Source organism: Lagenorhynchus albirostris, chromosome 12 (genome assembly GCF_949774975.1).
Source record: "Lagenorhynchus albirostris chromosome 12, mLagAlb1.1, whole genome shotgun sequence".
Classification (NCBI taxonomy): domain Eukaryota; kingdom Metazoa; phylum Chordata; class Mammalia; order Artiodactyla; family Delphinidae; genus Lagenorhynchus; species Lagenorhynchus albirostris.
In genome coordinates, this window is record NC_083106.1 from 14,030,301 (window position 1) to 14,045,298 (window position 14,998).

The 14,998-nt window shown below is 37.0% G+C and overlaps 1 protein-coding gene across 2 annotated transcripts in view; it reads right to left on the reverse strand.

Moving 5' to 3' along the window:
• Positions 1-1,977: 1,977 nt before the first annotated feature.
• Positions 1,978-14,998, reverse strand: part of LOC132530542 (estrogen receptor) — a 107,343-nt gene continuing 94,322 nt past the window's right edge. For both annotated transcript variants that reach the window (XM_060167744.1, XM_060167745.1), the window contains 2 exons: positions 2,766-3,101; positions 1,978-2,096 (listed from right to left, as the gene is read on the reverse strand). In XM_060167744.1, the coding sequence (XP_060023727.1) occupies positions 2,017-2,096; positions 2,766-3,101 (416 nt within the window). In that variant the 3' untranslated portion in view covers positions 1,978-2,016. The remainder of the gene's footprint in view (positions 2,097-2,765; positions 3,102-14,998) is intronic.

The window sequence follows — 14,998 nt, forward strand, 5'->3', positions numbered from 1 at the left end:
CTTGAGGGTATTATGCTACGTGAAATAATCCAGTCAGAAAAAGATTAATATTGCATGGTATCACTTATACACGGAATCTAAAAAAAAAAAAGTCAAATTCACAAAAAGAGAGTAGAGAAAAGTGGTATCCAGGGTTTAGAGGATGGGACAAATAGGGAGAGGTTGGTTAGAGTATTAACTTTCAGCTATAACATGAAAAAGATCTGAGGAGCTAATATAAAACATGGTGATTATAATTCAAAACACTGTATTGTATAATGGATTTGCTAAGAAAGTAGAATTTAAATGCTCTCATCAGAAAGAAAAAAGTAAATGTGTGAGGTGATGGATGTTTAATTAACTAGATGTAGGAAATCCTTTTATAATGTCTAAGTATATCAAATTACCATAATGTACACTTTAAATATAATTTTGTCAATTATACTCCATTAATGCTGAAATTTTTTAAAAATGAAATCAATTTACAATCTCTGTTATACTGATAGCCATCTGAGGATATCCAAATGTTCTATGCAGGTTTTTGTATCATACAGCTAATTCCAGGTACTTCTACAACTGCTTTCTTACTGCCCTTCTTACTAATGATGTTTTCTATTCCCTCTATATTAAATTATTATTATTATTATTCTCAAACTGTGACCATATAAATGTAATATTGTCTATATTAGATTTTCGGTGTGAACTATGTTTTTAATGACAGAGAGTAGTTGGATACAAAAAAGCTTTTCAAAATGTGACTTTGTCAAATTTCTGAGAAGCTTGACAATCATCTTCAAAGATGATTCCAGAAGACATTTTTTCCTTCCCTCATTTTTCATCTTTTTAAAATCAGTGACTCTTTTTATTCTGCTTGGTCAGACTACTAGGCTTTTGATTTACAACAGCTATATTCCAATAGCATATATATAATTTCATTTTTGCCTTTATAATTATTATTTTTTTAAACCATCAAGTAACAAGATACAGTTTGGTCCAAGGATTTTGGAATCATTCAGGTCTTTTAAACTAATATAATCGAGTTATAGAGTGGTTTTGCTACACATCACATTATCATAAATTTGTTTAGTTCTGGGTTTAACAATGGGATGGCTAAGCATGGACGTAATATTTTCCTTCTCTTGATTTCCAGCTCCATTTTATTCCTAAATTCAGAAGATTATTGCCATGAAATTTTCATCCACTGGTAATGTATTTGAATTTAGTTCTCATTGTTTCAAATGCCCTTCAAATTTTTATAATTATAAAAATGTCATGATGGAAGTCTACTGATAAGTATGAAAAATATATACTTGACTTCAACAGTGTTCTAGAACTAGTATTACCAAAACTTCATTCAGGAAAATATATGCTTATAGGACAATAAAACTTAATAGCAACTAGAGTTGGTTCTCAGGGATATGACCCTTAGTTGTTCGTTTGTTTTTTCCTCTTCTCCCAAAGTATTTTTTTAAACAAAGGCAATAATAAATATAAAGATAAAACCTATAACCACATTACATGTAAATTCCAATATTTACTTATCATGGATCTGCTTCACATGGGAATGGTAAGGTAGGTAAGTGCTCATTAAAACTCCTAATTCCAAAGATGGCTGGGAATTTTTATTTGCCAGTTGGACTGAGTCTGAAATCTAAATATGCCTGTTAATCCCCATGTTTCCATGTAACCCAACCTCTGCTACCTAAATAGATGCCCTCTACCAAGTTTGGATCACAACATTGCTGGCTCCTTATTCAAAGGACCACATGTTCATATGTTAAGAAATGCAAATACATGAACCAGTATCTAAGGCCAGATATATGTTTTTCTTGGCCTATAATAGATCTCTAAAATGCAAGTACAAAACTCCACATTTATTTAGTTTAATAAAAAAAAAAGTCCCCTGCTTCATAGGTAATAATTAACTTAATCTATTAAAAGAGAGCACACAAGACAATCGCTGTCTAACTTCATTACTCATTTGATCTATAAGCCCAGAAAAAAGATTTAACTTCCTCTTGCCTTGGTTCATCTACGTTAGCTCCTGAATGGATATGATGGGGCATGGAGGAGGTCATTTTCTAGTCTTGTTTCCATAATAACTAGAGTTCTTCTCCCTGAACAACAAGAGCAACAGTCAAGTTTTACAGGAACACCAGTTCTGAGAGTATCAACTGAAGGACCGAGTATCACTTCAGCCACTGTCATCTTTCTACAAGCTCCTCTCAGGGATGAGAACTTAATTTATTTTTCTATTGTGTTACCTTTGTCCTAAAATATTAAGACTAGACAGTTGAATGAATAAATGGCATTCAGTTAAAAAAAATTAACTCTTTAGTTTATAAATACCTTAAAATAAAACTTAAAATCTTTTAAGGTAAAATTGATGATTCATAATTTAGGTGTTTTGAAGAAAAATCCTCAATATTAAAAATTTATAGGGCATAGATCACTTAGTGTTAAAAATTTCTGCCACTGTGAACATATAATATTAAATGAATTTATTGCCTAGAGTCCACCCCCAATTTTTTGGTGAATACCGATGGGTTAAAAATAATGTCAGATTAAAGACTTTAATCATCTAGATTTTGATTTCAAAACGTTATATCCTAACTTCCAGGAGAATTACAGTGTATGGATACTGAAAAATTTTAACCAATTCTGATGTAACCTTGAAACCAATTAGATAACAAAGTGTTTTTTCCCACTGTTTCTCCCATGATACCGCAACCAGTTCATGAATCGTTAATGGCTCTGAAAAAAACAGTTGAGCTTCGTGTTCTTACCTGGCACCCTCTTTGCCCAGTTGATCATGTGGACCAGCTCCCTGTCTGCAAGGCTGGTCAGCAAGCCCATCATTGAAGCCTCACTGAAGGGTCTGGTAGGATCGTACTCGGAATAGATTATGGGGGGCTCAGCCTCCAGCAAGGCACTGATCATCTGATCGGCTGTCAGGGACAAGACGGGGCTGTTCTTCTTAGTGTGTTTAATCAAGAGTGGGCTCGGCCAAAGGTTGGCAGATCTCCTGTCTCCAGAGGGCTCCGCTTCGTTCCTGCCCTCCCCATCCTCTCTCTGGCGCTTGTGCTTCAACATTCTCCCTCCTCTGCGGTCTTTCCGTATCCCTGAGAACACAGGGGAAAAAAAAACCAATTTATTCTTTTTCTCATATAAACTTTCACAGTAAAACCATCTTCAATGCTAACAGCCCTTTATTTTATTTGAGGAAAGAGTTTGGGGCACAGTTGTGCTGGTAAGTGTTTAACAACCAGCTGTCCACGAGGAAAAAAAAAAATAGGCTTTGATTTGTAGCCTTCGCCAATTTCCATGGTGTAACTACTCCCATTTCCATGGCAAATTTCAAGCTAGTTGTCTGAGATTAAGCATCATACAAAACTCCTGAAAAGTTAACAGTAAGCTTTTATGAGCCAGTACAAGCTGGTCTAACAAGCCATTGGGGTGTGTGGTGTGTGTGTGTGTGTGTGTGTGTGTGTGTGTGTAAGAGCTGCTGTAAAAAGGACATGATAATAATTATTCTTGAAATATGGCTTATATCAAAGATTGCTTCTGCTATGAATATTCTTTCAACAGTAAATTAAAAAGGCATCTTTAAAAAAGCATTTAATAAACATCCTTATCATCCAACTACACCTCCAAAACGTATCTGACAGCCTCTGGATCCTATAGGTGTTCAGTCAGTCTTTCATTGCTGCTAAACTGTACCTCACCACCTGAGGAATTGACCCACAACCCTCAACTTGTTTACTTGGTTCTAAGATTGACACAAATGTATTTCTATTTTCCTGATACAAAAGTTTTTAAATAGTTGAAAATAGTTTCCCCCCAAAGATTTACCAGCTGTGGTTCCCACTAACTAAATTATAGGGCAGGGGAGACTCTACTCTCTTTTGCAGAGACTCTGAGGTTTGGCTCAGCATCTCAACCTGGAAAAGGCCAGGCTGTGGTGCTGAAATGTATCAGCAGAAACAAATATTTTAAAGGACAAAAATGATCACTAGCTTCCATATTTTCAAAAACTGTAATCTTTTCAAAATATGGCAGATAGCAGCAGTTCTTAGATTTATATAAAAGAAATAATCGTTTTGGTAAAAAGTTAATACGATTATTTTTAATATTAAAGACATGAGAAGTCAACATTCTTTATAACATATCACCTGTTCTCTTACTCAAAATGAATAACTAATGTCAGAACTTTGTTCTATGTAGTTCTAATTTGTCAAGGCATTTGAACAAATGTGCGGTGGTGAATTTTTTATGTATAGCTTTTATTCTTGTAGGTCTAGATTAGATATGTTAGATGATACTAAAAATATAATGAAGCCATAACCCTTCCTATTTGTTCAGTATTAAAATAAGCATTTCCCAGAACTCTTGGAATAAGTAACAATTGTAAAGATTATTATCACTAACATGTACTGAGCACTCACCATGTGCTTAAGCACTTTAATATATACTTTACATGTGAGCGTTTCACAACTAATTTAGTCCTCACGATAATCTTGTAAGGTAAATACTATAAAACTGCTGCTTTAGAAAGGTTAATGAACTTGTCTGAGACCATTCTCTATTAAGTATGATGCAAGATTCGAGCTCTGAAATGAAGTTTGTTTTTTTTTCCAGTTAACAGAGTTTTAAAAATGTATCCAACAAAGTCGACACATCTAAGGATACCTAGAAGTAACATAGTAAAGAAATAAAATGAGAAGAATCGTTGTATCTGACCAATTGTTGTCCATAGTCAGACATTTCAACTCTTTCGCTGCTAGATATGCTAACGAGAGTATAATATCTGAACTGAGGAAGGTGATACAGCCTACTCTCAGCTCATCAGAGCACACCTGGAGTATCACACAGTGCTGGATGCTGCAGAGACAAGCAAAACAAATCTATTCAGAGGAACTAGGATGGTGAGGAGATGTGAAATCAGGTCACATGGAGAACCACTGAGGAACTGAAAGGGATTAGCCAAGAGAAAAAAAGACTTTGAGGAAACATGAGTGTCACCTTCACATGGGCTATACTATATAAAATGGCATTATGGTCTGAAGGTTTGTGTCCCCCCCTCCAAATTCATATGTTGAAATCTAATCCCCAATGTGATGGTATTCAGAGGTGGGGCCTTTGGGAGGTCATTAGGTCACGAGGCTAGAGCCTTCCTGAATGGGATTAGTGCCCTTATAAGTAGCGGCCAGGGGGCCAGCTTACTCTCTCCACCCTGTTAGGATATGAGAAGACAGCTGCCTACAAGCCGGGAAGCAGGCACTCATCAGACACCAGACGTGCTGTCAAGCTTGGACTTCCCAACCTCCCGAACTGTGAGAAATAAATGTTTGCTGTTTAATCTATGAAGTCTATAGTATTTCTGTTATAGCACCCCAAACTGACTAAGAGAGATAGATGGGTTCAACTTGCTCTTTATGAGCCCAAAGGGTAAAATAGAAAAAATATGTGGAAACTCTGAGTAGTTAGAGCTCACTGCAAGGAATCAGTTTGTAGGAGTCAAAGCTGACAACAAAGATAGAATCTGCTGCCGCAGGAAAGGATGTGTTAGATCACTGGAGGTTTCCAAGAATAGGCTAGACGAAGACTTTACAGGGGTGTTACCAAAGGCATTCAATTACCCAGTATTTGCACTACGTGACCTTCGATATACTTTCCATCCTGAGATTGTAGGACTCTATGTTCTTCCATTTAGAATGTAAGACCAGTGGCCTTGGAATGAAAAACAGGAAAAGAAGATCGAAAGCAAAGAATTCCTACAGGTTCACATTTCTTAGGAAATTCTGAGGTCAGAATTTTGAGAGGATGATTCTGATTGTTATTTACCTACTTTGGGTAGGAACTAGGGTGAAAAAAATGCATTGTTCTTCAATATTAAACAGAGTATAACTCAAATACTCTTTGCCCCCCTACTCTATAACTTTATAAAGAGATAGAGAATGTGGACAGATCTTATTGGAAAGTTGCAGCATTCCAATAAAATCTTTTAATATTAGATCTACATGGAAAGATAGAAGCAAGTGACTTGAATAAAGAAGAAATGGTTAAAGGTGATATTGTTTACAGTAAGATGAAAGCAAGTTACCTGAGTAATCAAGTTATGACTATACACATGCATTTTACTTTTTAAAAATGAAGACGATGCTTTATGTTATAACTGTAGTTTATCTTCATTTTAAAAGATTTCCAAAATAAAGACAAGTAGATAGAAGGTTAATGAAGCAAAACAAAACATAGTATTACCACCCACTTTAAAAGTTCCCAGCAATCATACTACAGACAATCTGATCTCCAGAAGAAGAATTTTAAACTCAATTCAGGTTCTAGGAGTGACAGTTATAAAAAATTGTTTACCAAAGTATTTGTTCTTTTCGTAAAAATTTGTTCAATACTTACAATGTATATTCACAGATGATGCAGTGGGAAACAATGATCATGTTACCCTCCATCAAGTTTTCAGCTTGGAGGGAGAAAGCCATGAATCAAAAGTTATTCTGTTATTTGTGGAATGAATGCATTAGCTGCCCAAAACACTATGGAAGGGAGGGGGAGGTGCTAATCGGAGGAGAAAAAGAAGGCTTCTCTAGGAGACAAAGTTACATTTGAGCCAATTCATGAGATTTCCTCTCTTGGAGAAATTTCAAAGCTGACTACTCAAATGGTTTAGGTATAGCACTACTTAGAGCAGTGAGCTGAATCACCACACCACTTTGAGTCTCAAATATTTGATTCACGTTGTTGAACACAAGACAAAAATGTCCACAGGCTTGGAATGCAGAATGAGAAAACACAACCAGAGAGATGGAGGAAAGAGTTAAATATTTATAAAATCATCAAATTGTCAAATAGGGTAAGGTAGATTCAATTAGCATTAACAAATATTTTCTTAAATTTACCCCTCAATGTTCCATATTTTTCAAATGTCAAAGGCTCTATAAAATATACAGACAGAACAAAAATAGCAAGTTGTACATACTGTGTGGCCGACTGCATGTGATAGGATCCCAGGGCACAGCTCAATGAGGAAAGCAACCATTTCTACTTGTAAGCAGTAACTGTCATATAAGTAGTGACTATCAGTGTCACTATCAGTGATAATATTGCATATTTCATAGTAGTTCAAAAAAAATTAAACTGGAATTGAGTGGAACAGGTGAAAAATGGCCCAACTTCTACTATCTTAACCTAGGTTAAATGAGAATTGCAGATCACAACCAATAATTACAGCCTGTGTCACTATGGAATATACAGCCAGTTCCTAATTATATACAGTGATGGGGTATAGGAGTGGCATGCATATTTGAAATCCAAAGATAAATTTAAAAACTCATTCTATGCTCCCTACCAAGAATTTTTCCAGACAACATAGACTGATAAGTATTTTACTTAAGCTCAATTTCCTTTGTCTAAATTATTTTAACTATTTTGGTACCTGAACAAAAGTTCGCAAAGCAGGGGGGAAGAAAAACAATTAGCTTAGATCATGCAAATATTAAACAGGCAGCCTCTTGACAGTCAAGATGTTTCTTTGTAACAAGTAGGACTTTGGCTTGTAACGCCATATAAACAAGATGTATTGTCATTCAGCACCCCAAAATGTCATTTCCCAGAATGGTTGAGCACAATATTTAGCAGCGCAATTCAGATGTCATGTAACGGATATGCTAGTGTACAAACGTTATTAGCTCTCAAGTTGTGTCACTGATTAGACAAGAGTTGTATCACAGCAAATTTCTCTACATTCCTTTGAAAATTTCATAAGCTTACAATAATTCAGTGATTACCCTCAGGCTTGAGAAACAAACTCTCTCTCATCAAGCAAGCCCACCACACATGTGAAATGCCATCACTTTGAATTTTATGCCCTTGGGTTAAGCCTTCTCTAATACCCTGTCGCACTGTGGTAAGGATTTAGAAGCGGAGTATAGAACCTCTGCTTCGTAATACTCAATGTGAATTTGAGTGATTCTAATCCACTAGGAAGTGTTAATTTCAGGGAATTTATTAAACCAATAAGCACAGACCACTGGAATGAGAACAAAAGGGAGAGAGATGATGCCCAGGGCACTCTCTAAGATCCCTCAGGAATCTCTCTAAGGCTGCCTGGGCTTGGGGAGGTCTGCGGTAAGGCAATGTAGGGGCTGAGCCCTGGCAGGGAGAAAGGGGCTGGGGACATATCCACTGCTTAAACAATTATGTCCTGGCCCTAAAATAAAAAGATCTGTCCTAATGTCTCAAACTAGGAGTTTTGAAAGACTGCTTCTAATACTTGAGTTTATTTAATCATCCTTTTTTTTAAATTCTTTAAACTCTTTGGCTTGGTCATTATATCTTAGGAAAAATGAATATGCTATCTGAATATTCATTAATTAATAGAATTCATTGGCTTATTTGCTTCTAATGCATTCTGCTTTTTAAATTTTCTTTTTCTGAAATGATCTTTTTTCTTCTTAGTACCCTTTGCCTCTACAAAAAGCTACTATAACTTCAGTAAAGTTATTTCTCCAATTTCCCAAGACTACTTTAATGTATTATTAAATATTTCAAACATTTGCATAATCACCTTTCTTTTGTTTTTCAATAATTCCACATTATTCATGAGGTATTAAAAACCCAGGCAGAGAAATACCCTAAAAGCTTTTTAATTCAACATGTTGAAGAAAACAGGAGTGCTGATTAGTTAAGAATTAAATAAAGATAAGAACTAATGAAACTTGCACCAAAGAAACTTCCCTGCATCAATTCTAATGCTTTCCCTTCAAATACTAGAAATGAATCTTGTAAGGTAGGCACTGGTACAGTCCCCATTTAACAGAAAAAAAGAAGTTTAGAATAACTATCATGACCAAGGTCATACCAAGTGCAGCACAGAGATTTCAACCCAGGTGAATTATGTAATTATAGATTATTATTAATATTATCATAGCCTCTAAGTGGATCATTGATGATGGTACATCAATGATCCACTTTGAGGTGATGAATTATCCAGTTCATTTAAAGCTACTTAATGCTCTTCCTCTCCCTCCTTTCACATCCAACAAATCACCCCAACCTGTATTTACTCACCTATCTCTTCCTTTACTCCCTTTCACTCTATCTTTACTGCCACCATCCTGGTTCACACACTTCTCCCTTTTTGCCTAGATTGATGCAGCAGCTACTAATTTGTCTCCCTGCCTACCTTCAATCTTCCTTCCAATCAAATCAACTGGCAATTGAATAATCTCCATTACACACCTATTTTATCCTGTTACGTATTGTCCATCTAAAGCTGTCAAAGACCTCCTTAGCTACAGCAGTTGTTTGTGCTCTGAAGACTCTTGGCAATTCTAAGCAGTAGGGGTACAATTAGGGCTTCTGCTTGCCCCGTTCCCCCCATTTGTCTAAAGCAGCTGTATGTGTGTGTATATATATATGTGTGTGTGTGTGTATTTTGTACTGGGATTAGGGAAATAACTCATTTTTAAAAGAGTTTACTGGTTGTATTTTAAATTTAAAAAGACACTAACCCACTGAATAAAATCCAACGCTACACTGACTCATGAATTTCCACAAATAATCCCAAAGTACTTTTCAAATCTATCTTTACAAATCCCCTCCACAAACCTTTACTTTTTTAAGAAACAGGGTTGGCCTTGCCACTTTTTATAATACTTCCCAACATCACCACCTTGTACAATTTCCACTCCTCTTATATTGGCCACCAAATCCCAAGTAAAATCCCATAGTCAATCTTGGACCCCACTCCAGTCTAGTGGCTCTACCTCCTTCATTCTTGTAGCTTTTCTTTCATCTTTTTCTTTTCTTGTGTCATTCATCGGATAACCATCATGTACTAATTTCTGTGTTTAATTACACCTGAGTTCCCCCTCCCTGGCTATGGCCTCGAATTTCTCTCCGGCAGGAAGTTGGAGCAACAGTGGGGCTCACCTCATCTATTTTCCCTTTCTCAAGAAACAATGCCCCACGCTGCCTGATGTCCAAGGTTTAAAAACAGTTGTTTCATATATTATATCCATTTTTTAAAGATACTTCTGTTGGGAGGCAATAAGGTTAGAACTGGAAAGCAAAATAGGTCTGCTATTATAGTTGGAAACATCATTATCTCCCTGCCCATAACTGACTACTTAAGTAAGCAGAAAATCAATATGAATGGAATTGACCTCAAAAATACTATCAATTAACTTGATCTAATTGATATTTATAGAAGACCCCATCAAATAACAGATGAATACACATTATTCTCGAGTTCCAATGGAACATTCACCGAGACAGACCCCATTCTGGGCCATAAAAAGACCCTTAACTGTTATAACTTTATCAACTAGAGTACAGTGTTTGTGTATAGCCCCTTTTGCCTTTAAAGGTTATAAGAACTGTGAAACCACTCTTAGGTGTATTGGAATTAAATAATTAAGTAAATGAATGGCACATAATGGGAGCCAGGTTTCACACTGTTGCAGAAAGAAGTGACTTGTAAGTAAGAGAAGACTAGAATGATCCATGCTGTAATGGCAAGAGTTGGAGACATCAGTGTGTATTCATTTTTAGCTTAAGACAGATACAGATGTTAAGCTGTATAAAGATATATAAATACAAATATTTATAAATAGGTGTATATACATGGGCTAGTACAAACACATATATCTCCTTGCACTGTCAGCTTAGAGGTCCTAGAAGTAACAATATCCCAGGAACAGAAAGTACATCTACTGCTCAGATCTTGGTTTCCAATAAGAGAACCATGACTCCATGGAAAAATGGCTGATTCTAGGACTGGGGAAGGAAATATACAAGATGAGTCTGAACTAAAAGGAAGAACGTGCTCAAAAAAAAAAAAAAATCGCTCAATGATGTGTATGTCAAAAGAATACAGGAGCCAACTCAGAAAGCTCCCAGTGCCAAAGCTGGGATAACATGAGCAGCAAAACAAATAAGAATTAGATTATATCCCCAAACATAAATATCCATGAGTCTATACTGATATAAATAAATGACTGAATAAATCAATTAACTGAGAATAGCAACTCCAACTAATTTATGTAAGTACTCCAGCCTTAAGGCATAACCCCCCATTCCTTAAGTATGAGCTGCACATAAGCACTTCCTTCCAAAGCTAACTGTGTGAAAAAGGAGAAGAAAAGAATAACCTTACAGTGCAGAAACCTAACAAATCCTGCCTCGAGTAAGGTTGTCAAGGTCAACATCAATAGTGATAAGTCATATTGACTGATTATACGTACCCTTGATACGATGTGATGACAATGACACTTTACATTTCTGGCCTCCCTCCCAGAACTCATTAACCCCAGTCTAACCATGAGAAAAACATCAGACAAATCCAAACTGAGAGACATTCCACCAAATATCTGACCAGTAATCCTCAAAACTGGCAAGGTCATCAAAAACAAAGAAAGCCTCAGAAACTGTCACAATCAAGGGGAGCCTAAGACAACATGAATACTTAATATAATATATCCTGATGGGATCCCGGAACAGATGAAAAGTATTGGGTAATAGCTTAGGAAATCTGAACAATAATTGACTTCAGTTAATGATAAAATATCAATATTGGTTCACTCATGGTGATGAAAGTACCATATAGTAGTATGAGATGTTACCCACAGAGGAAACTGGGTGTGGGGCATCCGAGATCTCTCTGTACTATCCTGGCAATAGTTCTGTAAATGTAAAACTGATCTAAAATGAAAAGTTTGGTTCTTAAAAGTCAAGGGCAAAACACTGAGCAAGAAGTGCTTTTATATAATATGAAAATTAATTTTATACTGCTTCCTGATTGTTTGGAATAACTAGTCACTGCCATTCACGCCGCTATGTTGAAGGAGAACAGCTGAGTCATCCTACCCAAGAGCTTGCGTCAAAGTATAATTCTACATTCATGATTGCATTGTGTATGGAGAAGACCATGGAGTTGGTCAAGAGGAAAATTTAAGGCTGTCAGAGACACCGACCTATAAATTGAAACTACAAAGATTATATCTTTGCTGCTTAAAAAGTTTTCAGGATGTAGAATAAGCTTTGGAACTGGGCACATAAATTTAACCCTGTGGTAGCTTTTTATCTTTTCCTAAAATATATAGAGAGAGGGAGACGGAGAGAGAGAGAGAAAGAGAGTGTTAGTTATGGTCAGTGTTTAACACAAGTTAAAATTATAAGCGTCTCCTATTAAAGACATACAACAATCACAACAAAATATCAAAGACTACTCAATTACAAACCACATGAAGGCAGAGATTACATCTGTCTTGTTTACCAGTAGACATAATTACCTACTAGACTTCAATAGATATGGCGGTGGAATACATAAATGAGTCAGTAGGACCTAGAATCACATTGAATATATTAATAACACAAGTTTGATATATTAAAACATCTTGGAATTCCAGTTGTTGGAATTTTATTATAGCAGTGTTTGAAATCGGTCTTTCTGGTAAGGCAACTCACTTTATGTGATCAATTTAAGTAACAAAAGTCTTAAATAAATTGCTAAATAAAAGAAGTAAGTTAGGATCAGTCTTTCCACATTTAATCTCCTGACCCAGCTATGTATCCTAAGTACCCTGTGGTCTGATTTTATGACTTGATTCCTCTGTCCCCTCCCCATATCGTTAAGTTTTGTTTCCATTATCTTACATAACTTTGGAATAAATCTGTTAGTAGTGGGGAGAAGGTCGTGTACATGATCCAGACAAGGTCAGTTAATTCAGTTTTCCTTGAAAGTAGTTAATTATTAACTTTTCCACCAGGCTACTGTCACCACCACCAGTTAACCTCAATTGTCCCAAGTGCTGTATACCAACTAACTTGGTCCTTCTCCTCCAGCCCAGTGGCCTATCTATCAACCTCTCAATAGACTGCAGTACTCATGAGGAGCCGTAATATCCCATGGTGTCACCTGCCAGCACCCAAATTCAAATAAACTGGCAAGTTTTCTTAACACTAGGCTCCTCTAGGGTGATTAACCACGGTGAGTTAATTGTCCTTGATGAGTAAACTTGTGTACAGATGAGCAGTGTTTCCTCCTATGGATGCAAAGAGCACATTTCCCCCCTTTCCTCCTAAACTAGGACTCCAGTGGTATCTGCTCTAATTATTCCATTGGCATAAGAGTAACCAGAGCCCCCCATGGTGGCCAATCATGCTACCCCAGCCCAGCCTTCATGCTTCTTCCCAGGCCCCAGAGCTAGGTTCCTATCTGCTGTGACAATAAGAACTCAGCAATGATGGAAGGGAGCAGCTGAAGTTCTATGACAGGAGAAAACTTAATTAATATGCTGTCAGCTCTGCCTGGTCACGCCTGTTCCATCGTAGACTGTGTGCCCAGAGGTTTACAACAGCCCACGTTTCTGCCCTGTTGAGCTGGTGTCGTCTGCCAGAAAGGCGCTTGACAAACACCAACTGCAGAAGTACACAGTGATTCTGCTCTGCAATTAGCATGTATTTATGTTTACAATCTGGAAAACAAAACCCATATATGTTATTATTTTGAAAAGGAATTCTGCAAGCAAGTGCGGAGAGAGTATTCATCTCTGTCTTCACCAAATCGTATTGGAAAACCATGATTTGCTTTGATAATATTTGATAATTTATCCCGTTTACTTTGATGAAATCTTATTTCAAAACGGATTGTATTGTTCCTGTTCTGACTTGTTGCTGTACTGCTTTACAAATGTCCCTTTTGGAAGCTGAAGCAACCAAAGAGGTAGCCTTCGTATAGGAATGCACTGTTTTGGAATTTTCCCAAAAGTTTAGACAGGGAGTGCCAAGAAATGGAAATCAATCACAGGTTACCACACCTTTAATTGCATGTCAAATCATGCTGCCTTATCCCAGCAACAAAACCAAGTGTCCAGGTCCAGATCGAGTGGGGAGTAAGTCACGATCCCGTGTGATCTCAATGACATCCGTTTTGACTTAAAAGCATAATGTTCACTCATAAAACTGCTGTGCACTTTAATAAAAATTCGGCTAATAAACCCTCGTTTCTAGAGGCAGCTGTGGCAGGCTGTTCTATAAGAATCTGATTTATTAATAACAAAATTTATGGGGTGAGGAGAAAAGCAATACACATTTTTCTTGCCTGGCTTCATTTCCCTGTAATATCTTAGTGATGAGTCTCCTGCTGGCAGGCATTCTGTAGCCAAGAGGAATAAATAAGACACCAAGGTTTAGCCTGCGAAGTTCTCACTTTTCTCCCATTTCTTAGCAGTTCTGCTACTCAGGCCTGCAGTTTTCCCTTCTCCAACTTACAAAAGAAACAGTTTGTCTCCCCACCTCCCCATGGGTCTCTTCTGTGTCTCATGCTGATCGGTGCGGCGTTGGATACAAATGAAGTCCTTGTTGTCTTTAATTCGGTCGTGGATGAGCCTTCCCAGCCTCGCTTGAGTCACCAACATCCAATTACATTCTCTTGGACCAGAAGTGCCTGCCAGTGGGACAGTCATCTTACAACAATCCTACAACTGGGTCAACAAACCAGTTCACCCTTGCTGGTGATTTAACAAGTCCTCAAGTGGGTGAATGTCATATTTCTTGAGGCTTAAAAGGGTCTATTCCTTTCTACAAACTCTCATTTGTGAACTCTGTCACCTTAAATCTATTAGAAATCTTTCATACACCCTACAGCTCAGACCTGGGCAAATTAGGGGCTCGATAAATATATGTTAAATGATGAATTTGTTACTTGACCTGGTAGCTAACAGAAATCACTGGGCTCCTTTCCTAAAATGTTGACTTGAACAAGTACTAATAATAGAGGAGGAGGAAACAGAATTATCAAGAGCCTTCAGGAGCACAAAATTCTACCCCCCGTATTAATAGAGAGCTCAGCAAAAGGAAACACCTCATTCTTACCACCGATACAGCAGGAGCAATTCTTTGTCACCATACTTATGCCAAAGGAGCCCCTATTGCCCCAAGCCAGAAAGTTTCTCTCTCTGAAACATGCCAAGAGTTGAAAGTTTCTTAATGATAAGGACTG